At 37.8% G+C, this 16471-nt stretch overlaps 1 protein-coding gene across 1 annotated transcript in view; it reads left to right on the plus strand.

The window, feature by feature from the left end:
* The window catches only part of LGR5 (leucine rich repeat containing G protein-coupled receptor 5), a 90973-nt gene that overhangs the window by 43190 nt on the left and 31312 nt on the right, over positions 1-16471 (plus strand). Inside the window, exons 3-4 of the mRNA XM_030238466.2 lie at positions 7804-7875; positions 9447-9518. Of these exons, the coding sequence (XP_030094326.1) occupies positions 7804-7875; positions 9447-9518 (144 nt within the window). The remainder of the gene's footprint in view (positions 1-7803; positions 7876-9446; positions 9519-16471) is intronic.

Genomic DNA, 16471 nt, shown 5'->3' on the forward strand with positions numbered 1-16471 from the left:
CCACTGTTTATTGCTCCATCTTGCTGTAGCACTTAAACACTGAGAAAGAAATTTTAACAATTTTAAGATAGTTCTGAGAGTTGTGATTTGGTGACAACATTCTTCAGCCATGGAGGTGCTGCCTCTTAATGATTGTATCCATGGGATCCACAGCCGGGAGTCAGTGTGGGATGTCCTGGCCGTGCTGGAGTCCCTCCTGACAGTTGTCCTTGCTGCCATTGGGAGGCAGATACTTGAATACCTGTTCAGCAGAAGGACCTGATGCTGTCAGTGCTGGCTAGGGACAGCTTCACAAAGGAACAGATGAGTTTTCTTTAGCAGTGATTGGATCACAACCATGCCAGATGCAAAAGGAGTCTGTGCCTTTTTTAAGTGGAGAAGGAAACAGTATGTTTTGAACAATGTTCTTAACTGACAAAAATCTATGATCTGTTTCATCAAAGCCAGTTCAAGATCAAATACACACTGATTTCATTCCAACTGCTTTAGGTCAGTTGGAATTATTCCAGTTTACACCCTATGAGAATTTGGCACATGCGTTTTAAAAGGCAATTAGGCCCTAAAGCAAGAGCAGACTGTGTTGTATTTGAATTTCCAGCTAAATTGTAAGTAGCAATAAATGTAACATACAGCACAATTATGACTTGCACACTCTTCTTCCCTTATTTAAAGAAAGGAGACTATCTTTACATTTTCTTCTTTGATCTCTCTGAGCATCAGGTTTTTTAATAGATCATTTTACTCACATTTCTTTTTATATTACCATAATTTTATAGTTTTAATTAACATGACAGATTGAAATATAAAAAGATAATTAAAATAAAGACTAACATTTAAATTCCTAGGCTAGCAAGTAACTCTTAAAAACCATTTTGAAATATGTGCTGATATCATCCATGAATTACTAACACTAGAATTAATCACCCATTAATTCATACATTTCTATTGCATTGGCCTGAAAATAATCATTAATACATATAAAATCAAACTCTTATCTCAAAGTTTTAGTTGACTTTGGTTAAGTGCCAAATGAATATCCATATTGTCAAAGCTTTTTTGGTGTAATCAGCAGGAATGTTTCATGTCACCTATTGATGTATATGTAAGATGAAGAAAACTAGAAATAAGATTATATAAATTATATATTTGCTATATATTTATATAAGTGAAGTAAACACATGTGTAGTTCTGTGCTTGTGTACCTTTAACAAAGTTTGACAGGAAACAAAATTGAGGCAAGATTCAAGATTGGTAAATTCTTCCTTGAATAAAGGCAATTTTTTATACCAGAGCAAGTTGTTCTAGAGAAGATTTGGAAATTGATGTTTTCTTGTTATACTTCCATGTTGTTCCTCCCCAAATAGCCATTTCCTCCATTAGAAATTGGGTTGTAGGTTTAGCATTGATAGTAGTGTTACTGGTGCAGCTCCTTGGAAAGAAGTAAATTACTGGCAAATATGATACTGTGGCAGGATGCAAATGAGAGCCCCATTTCTACTTGTGTCAGCACAAATTTTTCCCCTGACTTCAGTGAGACTGATATTTCACCATGGATCTTTATCAGGTATTCAGAACAATTATGGCAGTTGGAGGAGGCAGAGCAGGCTTTTAAGAAAGAAGTTTCAAATTACAAAAGAGAGTTTCTTATCTGTACACATGGTATAAAAGACACAGGCCATGATTACATTAAGTTTATTGGAATTTTTTACATACTAGTGTTTTAGCACTAAATTCAGGAGGGTACCACATACAGCAGAACAGTCCCATCTTTTGGAGTTTTTCACTATCTCAGGCCTTCTGAACTTTCAATTTATATTCACAAAAAGAAGATTCTTCTATGTGATTTCTTTTCAGTTTTCTGTCTGGAGAGGTTGTTAGCTGGAGCATGTAATGGAGTAAATGATGAATAGAGCATCTATTTTCCAAGAAAACATATAAAACTGACTGGATTGTGACTCTGTTGATATTAACCTAGTCATAGATATAGATATAGATACAGAAATAGATATATGGATATAAACCTATCCATGATAACATTGTCTTAGGATGTGCAGTCTTTGCTCTCATTCCTTAAATAAAATCAGCAAACCAATTAGTGAACAGAAGTAAAATGCAGACTCAGAGACGTACAGAAAGGATTCTAGTTCACAGAATTATTCTTGTAGAAATCCCTCTGTGTCTTTGCACAGCTGAAGAATTATTTCAGATTGCACTCACCATTCCATCTATATAGGATATTGCACTACATGGGAACTGAATAAATATAATGCAACACAAGTGATGCAATGACATGTAACCTAATCTGTATTAAAGGGCATGCACTGGCATTAGTCTAGAAACATTGAGTCAGTCTGGTATTCGTACCATAGTTTACTGGCAAATGCTATGAGTCAAGGATATTTATCGGAAATTTGAGTGTAATGAATTTCTAATTAATTGTATCTGTTTTGAAATATGACAGTTTCACTTTGTAAAAGAGAAGCTTGACTCCTTTTACATTGTTTGTTCCCATTATATGTTGAGTCACACTGAGCTCCAGTGTCATCTATTCTCCTGTGTTTCAACACCTTGCAATATTTGATAAGTAACTTGTCCCGGAAAATTCCATTGTGCTAATCCTGTTAGAACACAACATGAATCGGGATCAATGTTTTTCCCAAGGAGACAGTTACCTCCCTTTCATGTCTTTTCTTTAGTTTTGATACTACTAGATTTGGAAATACATTCCACAGATGCTTGATCAGCATTTGCTGGACTAGATCTTACTTAAGCAGAGAAGGAAAGCAGCCACTACCAATATTGTACTGTCAGTGTCTTTGCAGACTGAGAAGTAGCTAGGTTAGATTTCCCACAGGTTCCTCGTACAGTTAGTGGAAATGTGTTGTCTTCATTAAATGCCACAGTTTTTTATCTGTAGAGAAGACTTTGTGGCGTTTCGAGTTCACCCAGCAGTTATAGAAGAGATGCTTGGTACCAGGTGAAGTTTGTCCTGGTGCAGAAAACATCCACACAAAAAGCTGTTTAGAGTTGGCAAAGAAAAATTATTGTACTAAAAATGTAAAGTTGACTGTTCTCAATCACAACTCATATTTATTTGCTTCCTTCTGATGAATGAAGATTTTCTTTTCAGACAATCAAAGGAAAACAAGAACAAAGTTTCTGATAATTTTTGGAGCTTTAGTTCTCTTGTCTGGGAATATTCTTTTGACTGGATGACCGCCATTTCTCAGAACTGTGACACTGCAGGAGAGGTCATAATATGCCAAAGGGATCGACAGATGGGGAGCACTCAAAGGAGAGCCAGACACACCTTTGCTTAAATCTGACCACAGGCCATGAACATGACCTCCAGCACTACAGCTGTTCCAACAGTGAGCACTGATTGCCAGTGCAGCTCAGTGGCATTGAAAGATATTTTATAAATTACTGCCATTTAAAAGTATGGAGGCCACTTGCTCTTCTCTCAGCTCGTTTATTTTACATCTTTTAAAAAGAAACTTGCAGTAGTATAAAAAACTATGCCTAAGCCAAAAGTATCCTCACTCCAAGCACAGGAAGTAACAGGTGCTGAAGGAGATATGTGGTGGCTCTCCTCTGTAGACTTTTCCAGCCTCCATTAATTTGCAAGATTATTCAAAGCAGTGCAAGTAAAATCTAAATCTGAAACAACATAATGCAAAAAATAAGATCCTTTTGGGCTACCTTTTTATTAAAGAGATGTGATATATTTAAGCCTGAATGTACTTAATGGGATATCTCTAATATGAGAGATTTTTAAACTAATGTCAGATGTGCTTAAAATAAAAGAACTTTTTAAAATGGATATTCAAAATTGTTCAAACAAAAAGAGTCAACCATTTGGTTATGTAAGTTCTAAAAACAAACAATTTAATTCCTGCTCTCAGAAATTATTAACTAAATGCTCAGCTATAGAAACACATACTGTGTCCATTTTCATTTGTTCAGGGAAAATTATACTTACCCATTCAGACTAAAATTACTATCCAAAGTACATCCAAAATTCAGTAAAATACTGTGCAGCTTCCCTGAATTAATTTAGGTAATAGAAAACAAAATGCCTGAAGTGGAGACGAGTGAACCCTGGTAGACACTTGATACATACTGTAGTGTCAAAAAAAGGATGAATTTTCCCTTATGCAAAGTCTGGGAGTAGAAACACAGTAATAGCAAGAAAATGCTAAAAGGAAGACATTAAAAATTATCAGGAATAAATAAACCAAATTTCCTGAGCTTTGAGGCATAAAGGACTGATATGCTTTTATCCAAGAATACTAAAAGAATTAGACAACCATCCAAATGAATAATTTTTGCTGATTTTTACCAAGTACTGCAGTGATGGGGAATTCTAATGGGCTGGGAAGATGCCACTATTGTGCCAGAAGTGGTTTCGTAGTGTGTCTTGGGAATAGATAGGTGCTTTTGCTGAGCTTGTTCCAGAGACAATCATGAAAAGTGCACCATGGAAAAGGGTTTAGCATGGTAAATGAAGGCCAGACAACATTGTTACATCAAAAATAATTGTTGCCAGATGTCTGCCTTTCCTGACACTGTTGGGTTGCTTGGTGAGAGAACTACAAGGACATGCATATCCATACATGGCATTTGTGATATACTTGATGTAACCCAGTGCTGAGGTACGTAGGATTGTACATGAAGAGCATGATCTATCTGCTGCTGCATCAGCAGAGGAATGTCATATAAGATAGTTCTAATTACTGTCTTTAAAACTGATGAGAGCTCTTTTCAAATTGAAAAATATTCAAGACAGAACTTCAAGAATGACCTGAGGTTGAAAAGAACTCATAAGGAGTAAATATGGAAGTTGCGCCTACCAATGAGTTTAACATGTTATTTCTATATCAATCTAAATTGTTTGTACAAGACATTTTTAGGAATTAAGAAGTTGTGATCTAAAAGGAAAAGAAGCAAAAATTTTTTAAAAGGGTTGGAATCTGAAAAAAACCCCAAGTATTAAAAATTACATTTTGGTTTAATAGTTTGGGTAACTACCACTCAGAACAGCTGAGGAACATGGCTGTGCATTTTCAAAAAATGACAAACCTTAAGGCTTGCTATGGAGAGCCACAAAGATGCTCCAAAGCTGGGAAAAGTGAGTATTTAGCCATTGAAATAAAACTTCAAAGCTGCACAGTATCGTTGCCACAGTCCTGCATTTGCAGTCAGGTGATGCATGCTTGGTAATTGGCACAGCCCTTCTCCAGGAGCTCTTAAATAGGTCTGATTTTCTCAGCTAGGCCACTTTGTGAAGAGTATGAAATCCAAACGTGGGGTATTAAAATGTAGTGCATTTGGCAATTTGCACTGCCTCAGTTGAGAGTGAAGAAGGGGTGGAGGCCTGAAAGAGAACACCCTTGAGTCTTCAGACAGGTGGGTTTAGTTCTCTGCTCTTTACCAAATTTTCTATATGATACTTGCAGCAGTAACTGAAGTGAAAATCTCAATACCTGCACCTTCTTTTTTTTCCAGTAAGGTTTTAGAAACCCATAACTTTATGGTTCATACCAAGCTCATGTCCAGAATTGTGTCCAATCATGTCATTAAAATGGCAGAGCAAAAAGGTGCAGCAGGGATGAAGTACTCTTTAGGGGTTTTTTTAAACAATCATCTCACAAGAACTGAAATCAGAATTAGACAGGTCTCAGCCTCTAGTGCTTAGTGATCTACAAAAGGCATTTACTTCCAGGAGCACAATCTGTTGAGCCTAACCTAGTACATGCCTGCTTGATCCAAGAACATCCCAAAAGTCATTGCCATTTGTGTTCAGAATGAAAGCTGAAGCTTGCAGAGGGCCCTCACATCTGAGCCTGTGAGTGCCTCATCTTGGAGCAAGAGCAAACCAGGTTTGGTTTGCACATCTGCCTGCAGGAATTCAGCTGCATATGCCCAGTTTTCAGGTGTCTGGAGATCAGACTCCACTACACTCTGCAGTGAGACAAGCCCAGCAGCTCTGCCTGATGCTGATTGTCATTGCAGAGCACAATCACCTTCGTGTAACAGAGAGGGCTAGCTCAACATTACAGGTTACACAGTTCAGCAGGGATATCTGTACAGGAAATAACCTTTCCTGACTGAAAATTCCTGAAAAATCTCTGGAGCTAAGATCTAGATGTTTTATTTTTCTTTTCTTTTTCTTTCTTTTTTTTTTTTTCCCCAACATATAGCCAAATGTATCTTTTTATTTTCTGTATGAAAGCAGTGGCTAAAAACAAGATCTGCACAGGACCCTGTGGTTAGCTCTGGGAAAACTCAACCCCAAAAGAAGACAGCATTTAAGGGCCAGTCAGTGCTGGATCTTTGGGACTCCACTCAAAAGTACTTGGCCTTCTCCATTAATAGTATTGGCAAATCTGGTGCCTATTTCAGCACTGCAGCTTCCTCTCTGGCAGCTTGGTACCTAAAGAACTTCCTGGAACTAGTCCTGTGTTCTTTCCTAAGGGTCCAGGGGCTGAATCAAATGTCAGCTCTGGTATCACATCAGCTGGGCTCTGCAATCCTGGTGTGCAATATCTTGGCTGATGGGGCATACAATTCCACTTGTCTTAACTTGTTTTGCAAAGGGGTTACAGCATATCAATTTGTGGGTTTTGTCTGCCAGGAGTATACACTGGGCCCCTACTGACTCAAAGAAAGTTTGCTAGGAAGTTGTCCCTTACCAGTGAGATTTCCAGGTAGGGCACAGGTATCACAGCAAATTCAGGCTGAATTGTGATGTCAGAAGGCTGAATGCAAGATCATGGAGTGGGTTGGGTTGGAAGGGGCTTTAAAGACCATCTAAATCCAATCCCTTGCCATGGGCAGGGATACCTTCCATTATACCATGTTGCTCAAAACATCCATGTTGCCCATCCAACCTGGCTTTGAGTAATTTCCAGGATGCTCTGGAGTTGCACTGATGGCGAACATGGAAATGCCATTATTTCATAAATGGATTCTCTCTTTCTTAGACACAAAACTTACAGAATTATGCAGGGTGGTTTTTTTTGGTTTTTTTTTTTTTGGTTGTTGTTGTTGTTGTTGGTTTTTTGGGGGGTCAGTGTAACATGCTTTACAGGGTTATTTGGTGTACTTACCCAGGTCTGTAAAATACCTTCAGGCAATCTGAGAGCAAGATGCAGTAAAAATAGGGGGGGAAAAGCCCTACAGATTTTAACAAATATACTTTTTGGCAACCTATTACACATGTGCTCGCAGAGAAAACTGTTATTCCACCAGTACAGCAGTTTTATGTGTAGTTATTTCAGAATAAACTCTAATCATTGCTATGTGGATATATTTTTATATTTGTGCAAATGAGTGAAATGGTCACAGAAAACATAAATGCACAATTCCAAAAGGTCATGACTGTAAATCCTATGATGCTGATCATTGTCACTATGTCTGTATTTTAGTTGCTGGGATTGTTCTAAGCCCTGAAAAAAATATGAATAATTCAATGTACATTTTAAATCATAAGCCAAATTTGCAATGAAATTGAATTTTTTTCTCTGCAGTCCGGCTCTCAGCAAACCAACAGTGCAGTTACAGATTTCTCTTTTTGTTGTTGTTGTCTTTTTGGGGTTTTTTTGTTCTGTTTTTGTTTTGTTGTTTTTGGGGGGGGCTTTGTTCATTTTTTTAAGTGTATTAATGAAAAAACTAGGCTCTTAAACTGCTGCCTCTGGCATCAGTTGCTCAAACATAGCTGTGTTGCACTTTTTAGCAACCAAATTAATTCCACATGAAGAGAAAAAGCTATTCACTCTTTTCCTTTTTCAAACTTTGCAGACGTCTTGCAGGAAATGGCTTGACATACATTCCTAAGGGAGCCTTTGCTGGCCTTTTCAGTCTTAAAGTGCTGTAAGTAAACTGTGTGTTGTTTGATATATTTCTGATTTCCTAAATGCTCTAGGGAACTAATTAACCAATGAAGTTTTGATCAAGTAAATTACATATTTTGATCCGCTCATTTTGAACAATTCAATTGAAGATACATATGAACATCATTAAATCTTTGTTTTTTCACATAGAAAGTATCCTAAACAAAAGTTGGAAAACATTATTAGGCTTCTAAAAACAACTTGCTCATCAAGTAGATGTCTCTGTACAATATCAAAGGTAAAAATTGATTCAGTTAATAGCTTCTTTAATTATCTCAAAAGTCCTGATTTCAGCTGAACTTTTAATGATCACACAAAACTGGGGGTTCCCTTTTCTTGAGAGACATGGGGGAAAAAACATTGTTGTATACAACACAGTGTAATTTAAAACACAGTTCCCGTTTCATACATTGTTCTTTGCAATGTAATAACTATTATATAAATTATTAAAAATATTACAAAATAGTATCATTTGGAGTAATAAGACAGTACATATAGTTACTAAAATTACTAGCAGGCTAAATCTCACAGTGTTTATACTAGAGATCTTTGCCCATGTGAAGTTCACAGAAACTGCATTATTAGCAAAAGTACCAGCCTCCTAGGCAGTGTCAAGCCAGGCCTGGTGCTACTGTACAAATCTCTACTGAAAAAACACTTAGCAGGAAAAGAAGTGTGAAGAGATTCCTGCTCCATGTACTTCTAAGTTGGCAAGCTCTAGCTCTTATTGGCCCAAGCAGATTTCGGCCTGCCAGAAATTATTTCATTTACAATGTCCCATTGAATATGCCTCCTTTTGAAGGCAGCATGTACTGCTTTGGACTTATCCACATAGAGTATTTATATATGTAGGAGTTGGTCCAAACAAGGGTGTTAGGTAGCATGAATGAAACCGTATTCAAAAGGAGGAAAATATTCTTTAGGAGTGGAAAGGGATTTTTCAATCTTTGCAAGGTAAATGATGTGATATTTGAGAAAAAAGATTTGTCAAGTCATTGCTAACAACCTTTGGGATGAGAAAATTTGTTTCTCTGAAAATAAATTAGGAGTTTATTTACAGAGATAAAAGTGTTATTCAAACTAAATAATAAATGTCTCACACAGTTGAGAGTTGATTTGCCATTGTTGCATTTTCCTGAGTGGGGATTTCAAGAGTCAGTCCTCCACAGTTTGATCAGAATAGAATCACTTCAGAAGGAGAACAATATCATTGCATGAGAATGAAAATTTCAGAATCACTAGAGGCAATTAGGAAGTTACAAGCCCTACCTGAAGCAAATCAGATTTATTCTTTTAGCTTCCTTAGCTGCTTTGAAAATCCTGCTCAAAGCTGATGTCTAGCTGTTAACAAAGCTAACATGCTACAGGTATTTGTTTGCCTTGAAGAGAGCAGGCCTTTGACAGGGGCAGGGGAATGGACTGTTGGTGTAACTTTCTTTGTAATCTTGAAGTAGGACCAGTACAAAGAAGGTGGGCTTGGAAGGAAATTTGCAGTAGAAAGATATGATCTTTGCTGTGTTGATTCTGGCTTTTGTGCTATGCATGATGTAGGATGCTGCAGAACAACCAGCTACGCCAGGTCCCGACCGAAGCGCTGCAGAACCTGCGCAGCCTGCAGTCTCTGTGAGTACACCTGATTAATCCATTTGCAATCCATGAGCAGTAATATACAATTACATAATAATTATCTGGTAATATTGCTTTGTAATGTGCTGAATCAACTTTTTCTTTTAATTCTCTTTAAGCTGCTATTCAAGAGAATTGTACTGTCAATTAAACATCAAAAGCAATTGATTTCATTCCAGTAATTTCATTACACTGGCAGCTTCTTTCCAGAGTTATAGGCTGGTTCAACATCTGAAAAGACACTCGTTGGCCTGCAATGCTTTCTGTCAAAAACATGGCTTCTTGTTAATATTCTTTACCAGGGAAGAGAAGGAATCCCAAATTACTCCCTTTTTCTTTTTTTTTTTCATTTGGTGTAATTTTTTTTCTTTTTAAGCACTATGGAAAACACTAATAACTCATGAAACAAAATGTACTAGAAGATACTTAATTATATTCTGTGCTTCAGGCAGGCCTCTGTATTTATAGCTCTTGACTGTCCATACTGACTCAGTCCACGAGCTTCAGTTCTGCTGCCAGAACTGCTAGACCAAGAGTGAGGATTGGCTGCTTCGTGGTATGAATGAAATTATTTTGGTGTGCTTCTGCCCTATAAGAATGGTTGTACCAGGTCATGCTGAAAGCTGACCTAGCCCAGCATCCAGCCTGCAATAACAGGTGCCAAAGGAAAACAAGAAGGTTCAGCAAAGAGTATGATACTGCTTTGGTAAACTGTTCAGGCAGCCAGAGATTAGCACTCAGGGACTCACTGGGTCTGTTGTGGATAAAGGGTTTTCTTCAATGGTCTTGTACAATTGCAGTTTGAGCCAGTGAGACACTCCTGATTTTTTGAGACAGCATGTCTCCTGATCAGCTAGCATGGTGAGGTGCCTTCTGATATGTACTTGGAACTTTTCACCACATTTGATGTTCTCTGCAGCATCAGGAGAAAGTGGAAGCAGCAGTTTGGTACTCATGTACACCAGATTTATATACCTCTCTTGTATCCCCATTAGTCAATTTTTCAGATGTAATCTGCTAGGACTGTCTCTAATGTGGAAGCTTTTCCATTCCTCTGTCATCCTTGTCACGTTGCTGAACTCTTTTTCAGTTTTCATATATTTGATCTGAGATGAGTGAAGGAGAGATAAGCCCTGTGCAGAATGTTTAAAGTGCTTGGCACCATGAGTTTATAGAGGGCAAAAATTGATAAGTTTTTGTTTGCTTTCCTACTAATTCAAAACCTTGTTTTGTGTAATTTTATAACCTTTACTGAATGCTAAGCTGTTATTTTCATTCTTATTGCAACTGCAGGACTTCTTTCTAGCATGTTAGTAGCTACTCAAGAACTTGTCCTGTGAAGTTGGAATTGCCTTTTCCCTATGCACCTCCCTTGACACCTGTGTACCCTGGACTTCCTCTGCTGTGTTCTTGTTCAGGCACTTTGGCAGCAAGAGTTTCTTCTGCTGTACTTGCACCACAAAGATGTTTTTGCTGTCTAAACAGAGGATGCAGTAAATTGAGCTAGTTCCTGAACTACCTACAAAATTGGATTGTCACCTGATATTAAAAAAAAAAAAACCCACAAAATTTTCTAAAGAAGTTACTGATTTTTAATCTGCAGTGTGAAATATCTAGATGATTGAAAACAGAAAAGGATTTCTTTGTTCAGAGGAAAATGTCAAATGACTCTTCTCTATGCTTTAAGTTGACCACCTTATATTGTCATGGAATGACTCTCAAATAAAATTATTTTCCTAAAACGTTTCAAGATCCAAATAGAGAATTCAATCTGGAAGTTCAAATAGCTTTCACAAGAAGTGTTGCTACAGTGTGCCCTGATCACCAACATCACAAGTAAAAGTCTGACATTGGCAAGGATAGAATGAGCATCTGTACCAATCTGGTTAGAGTTAAGATGTGTTGGTTGAGAAATGTGCTATGTTGAACAAACGACTTTTTTTTTTTTTTTTATGTAGGTAAAGTTCCACCAGAAGGTTAATATATTTTATATACATTTTGTTCAGCCAAAATCTGAAGACCAGAATTAATGAAATTAGTTTATTTACAGAAAAATCATGTCATCTGTGTATAACTTAGCACTGCACAGGCACACATTCTACTGTAATAGCTCCCATGTTCTTATGCCTGTCTTGAACTACATTTGCCTCCTTAATAAACAAAGCATTTGTTAAGGTTTCTAAAGGTGAAACAGCCCTAAGAATTAATTATCTTATAATTGTTATTTGGTCAGTGCTTTTTTTCTTTATTGACCAGACACAGACAGAAATATCTCCGCCATATACTTTTGAGGTTACAGTTCTTTCCTTTGATCTTTGAAAAAGTCATGAGAAAATGCTGGTCTAGTGACTATATTAGGTTTTGTTTCTGCTAAACAAACAAAAAAATCTCGCTGAGATCACATCGCTCTATACACATTCTGGACCAAAACATGATAAGCCAAGCCAACAAGAGTTCCTTTGTTACTCTGAAAGAGATTGTTGAATTTTCACTACAGTTGCTAAACAAAATGACAGTCTCACTCAGGCTTTGTTGCAAAGATTTTTTTCCTTGGGTGAAGAAGTTGAAGAAGTAAACTGGAATTTGTGCAGTCTTTTTAAAGGACTGCATTAAAACAGAGGGAGGATAGGAATGGTCAGTAGAAACCTTTAGACAGCTGCCTAGCAGTCCCAAGATGGAAAGATAGGGGTTTGTACAGAAAAACTACTATCACCTGAAAAACGATCACTGGCAAAAGAGACCTCTTTGAGGAAAAGAAAACTATTATTCTTTTGTTTGCTTAAAAGGGGTTGTGCCTGCCAGATAAAGGTGTGCACAGATTCAGTTTCTTGTTTCCTATAGTCTAGGAATTTTCTGTTCTCAAGGTTGTTTTGCACTGGTTTCTGATTTACAATAGGAATTATTTCTTGAAGCCTTTGAAATAGCAGGAGTCTTTTCAAGAGTATAATTAAGAGGTTAAAAGCCTTCTCAAAAGCAATTTCTATAAGATAACAACTTCTTCTATTTATTATGTTTAGGTCTGCAGGTGGCATGATTTCTCAATGCCTCATTAACCCTTTGCTTTAGTTAGGATATATGTGGGGGGGGAAAAAGCTGGTGATAGGACTCAAATCTCTTACTTTTGTGGTTTTTCCTCAAGAAAGGCAGTCATGCAAAGGGGCAAACCATAGCAACTGCCTTGATACCTTAATAAATGCGAAGCGGATTATGTTAAAATTCCTTTTTATAGAAGTATCCATGTTTAATTGTGCATGTGTGCACAATATGTACATATGCACACACTAATATTCCACATTCATTCATAATGCAAATTTGTCACAAGTTTTTGCATCCAAGGTATTTCTGGATGATACCCTCTCCCTGTTATCCAGTTACAGGCTAAAAAATGACAGTATAGGTGTCAATATTGATAGAACCATTAATTGATGTTAAATGGCCTGTGGTTCAGAGAATAAGAGCTGATGTGTTGCAGGAAAAAGCGACAATTTCTTCCACTTTATTGTCCAAGTTGTACTATTGCCAGTATGTAGAATGATATGACAAGTTTGAGTGACAAATATTCATAAATTTCTTAAGGCTTGACTTACCTCTAGAACAGATCAATCTTATTCAGACAGCAGATATTACTCAATAATTACTATAAAATGAGAAATAGGCTCAAAAGTTACCCCAAAACACGTAAGATTTGTGAATTTCACCTTTGACAAGAAAAGTCTATGAAAAAACCTAAACAAATGAATGATTTTTTTTCTTTCACTGAAGCAAAAAAAAAAAAAACCAAGATTGAACAATAGTAAAATATTCTCCAATTTTATAAAAGTCTTTGTAGGTCAGTAGTCAAAACCAGCGATGTGCTGCTTTGATTAATAAATGAGTTCACTACCAGAGCTTGGGCAGTGTTTGCATAGGACTCTAATTCCCTGTATGGCAGGAGGATCAAGGAAGTAACGAGTACATGCTGATTTGGAGATGTGGTTTTGAGCAGAAGGGTATCTTTATTCTTGTATAGGCCATAATTTTCCTCAGAAATCTAGTGTGAACACAAATTATCTGGGTTGCTGCTCCTGACAATTGAAATGGCATTTATTTCTGTCAAGCACAAAAGAGTGTGCAGATACCTTGACTTAAGGGAGGAACACACAACCACTGATGTGTCACTACTTAGTGCTTGGCAGCTGGGTTCAAAGAGTCACTTGAACGCTCTCATCCCTATTGGTCACCTTGAACAAATTTATTTCTTTGGAACAGACTATAAGCAGGAAATCTCTGGATTTTGTGTTTTGCACATCATCAGTATCTCCATTCTATGTTTAAATAAGAAAACTTTAGGTGATTTTTAATATATATGTATGATTCAAAAACTTCTCACATACGTATATTGATATGTTTTTCAAGTGTCATTTTTGATTAGCAGCTTATTTTCTGTCTTTTCTGTCAAACTTTTTTTCATTTAATGCAGGAATTTGTTTAAATAGGTATCTTTGTTTCTGTAGTACAATCGTCTTATTTTTGATTACACACATTGTATAACAAAATTGACATATAATTTCAGTATTGTTAAGCAAGCAGGGCTTGGTCAAAAACTGGCAATGACATATCAATAATATTTTTAAACTTTTTTCCCAATCATATCAATGTATATTTGATATTATTAGCCACTGAAGAGCTGCAGATCTCCATTTTCAGATGTTGCTAAATAAAGGAGGAAAGGGCAATTGGCATTGCAGATGGAAAAGGTTCTGCTATTATTTTATTTGGATTATTGTAACACAACCCTTTTCAGTGAATACTGTAGATGAAACTTCCTTTCTATTTATTTTCTTGTTTAGACATCATTGTTAATGATGTCTAAACAGCTCTTACTGTGGCATTGTCAGACACACAAATAAACAAAATTAAGAACAGGTCAGATGCTGTCTCACTGGCCATGCCACACAAGTCATGAAGAACATTTCAAAGCAAGCATTATTTACTGTATCACTTGATCTCATTCCTGTGACATTTAAAGGACTTTTGCCTTGATAGTGAAAAATAGGGCAGAATAGCCCACAAAGCACTTTAAACAATTGACAGATGGAAGAAATAAATCATCTTTTCTCCCTTAACAACCTGCAAAGCTGCAATTTAGTGAAGTAAATAATTCAACTTTACAAGTAACAGCAAAGTAGTGTGAATGAAATTTTTTAGAATTTTCCGACATAATTTGTAGATTTCTTAAATTTTATTTATAAGGTATTTCAGTACTTAAAGACCACCTGATGCTGACACCAGGTTTGACACAAAATATTATCTAGAATTCATCTCAGATGTTCTCAGTAGTTGCCTGTCTGGAACAGGTCAGCAAATGGATTTTTCATTGTCTCCCTACTCTCCCAAATATTTGACATTTGAAGAAGCACTGGAAGACTTTGAGGGAACATAGTTCTGCAACTCTTCCAGTTCAGGCTTAAAATTAAAAACCAGGGTTTCCCCCCCCCCCCCCCCCCGAAATGCTAAATTTGAACAATTATTTTCCACTTTGATGCTTCTGTTAATAATCCTGATTTTTAATTGAAAGACCAAACAACTTTGATAAGTTACATTCTCTCCAGAGAACTGTTTTCATGAAAAGACAGGAGCCTTAGTTGTGGTTTTCCATGTCACAGCCCATGATAATGAAGGCTACAGAAGGTATTATCCTTCTTAAGAAAGCGAGTACCTCAACAGGTACCCACAAACTCCCAGAGGAGGAATTTCCCACATTTGAAATTGAGGTTGTTTGTACCCATGCAGATGTCTACAGACACACAAAGAGGTCTCAAAACTCGCTGTTGCAGTCTCCCTGGTTTATTGCACACCTTCACCATCCGGGCTGCTGCAGCCCCAGGGCACTGGGCAGCAGAAGAGTGACTGAAACACCAAGCAGTAGTACAGTATCAGACCACCCCCCTCAGTCACAGACATTTTTCTAGATAGATAACCAAGGAGAGGAAGGTAGAGGTGCAAGGTTACCTAAAATGCATTTGCTACTGTTTTTTTTTTTTTTAATATGCAGCCTCTAACTCAACCAATCAGTTGCTCTCAAAGTGGGGTGCAAAGAGTCTGTATTAAATCAGCAGTTCCAGGCCAGCTGGTGATATTTTCTTTCATCCAATGGAAGGTACCAAGCACCTGACTCTTTCCTGTCTTATGAGTAATCTCAAAAGAGTGGAGATTTATCTCATCTCTAAGACAGACAAATTTCTCAACCTCAGAACAGCCAGAAATCATCCTGCATGGCTGAAGCCCACCAGAGTATGTGGGAGGCAAGAAGCTGCTGTTGGAGTGTTTGCCAGCACAGGGGCTTACAGCAGATTTCCAGTCAGGTCCTGGGGCCATGCAGTGGCCCACTGTGCTAAGCATAAGCAGCTGAGCAGGGCAGGCCGTGCTTCAGAGCACTCCCAGGCTCTGGCCGTGGCCACCTGCCCAGCTGCATCCTTAACAGAGTCCTTGACTTGCTTTTGACCCATGCCAAAGAACATCCCCCTGAGCCGGGACATGTATTCCTGGGGTTCATCTGGTAGATCACATGCCCCTGGGACTGTCCCCAGCAGGTGACACCTTGCTTGGGAGGCTAGGAGAGGTCACTCCAAGCCATTTGGCTGAGGACTTGTGGGTGCTCCCAGACACATCAAACATGCCTGTCCATCTGTGGGGTCATGATCTGAGTCTGCAGCCAGGTTCCTGGGATAACCCAACAGCTGCTAGCCCCCACTTTTTCCCAGCTGTGAGGATTGAAAGTACCCAGTATCAGAGCCAAGGTTTATACCTTTGTATAAACATAGCAGTGCAGTTGGCCTCATGTCTTTATGCAGCATGATAGCATCCATCATCTTGAATGCAGGTTTACCAACACCCCTGAGCAGCACATCTGAATGTGAAGAGAAACACTACGGATTGAGGAACTTCCAGGGCTGCAGAAACCTCCTCAT

The sequence above is a fragment of the Serinus canaria genome, chromosome 1A (genome assembly GCF_022539315.1).
Source record: "Serinus canaria isolate serCan28SL12 chromosome 1A, serCan2020, whole genome shotgun sequence".
NCBI classification, from domain to species: Eukaryota; Metazoa; Chordata; class Aves; order Passeriformes; family Fringillidae; genus Serinus; species Serinus canaria.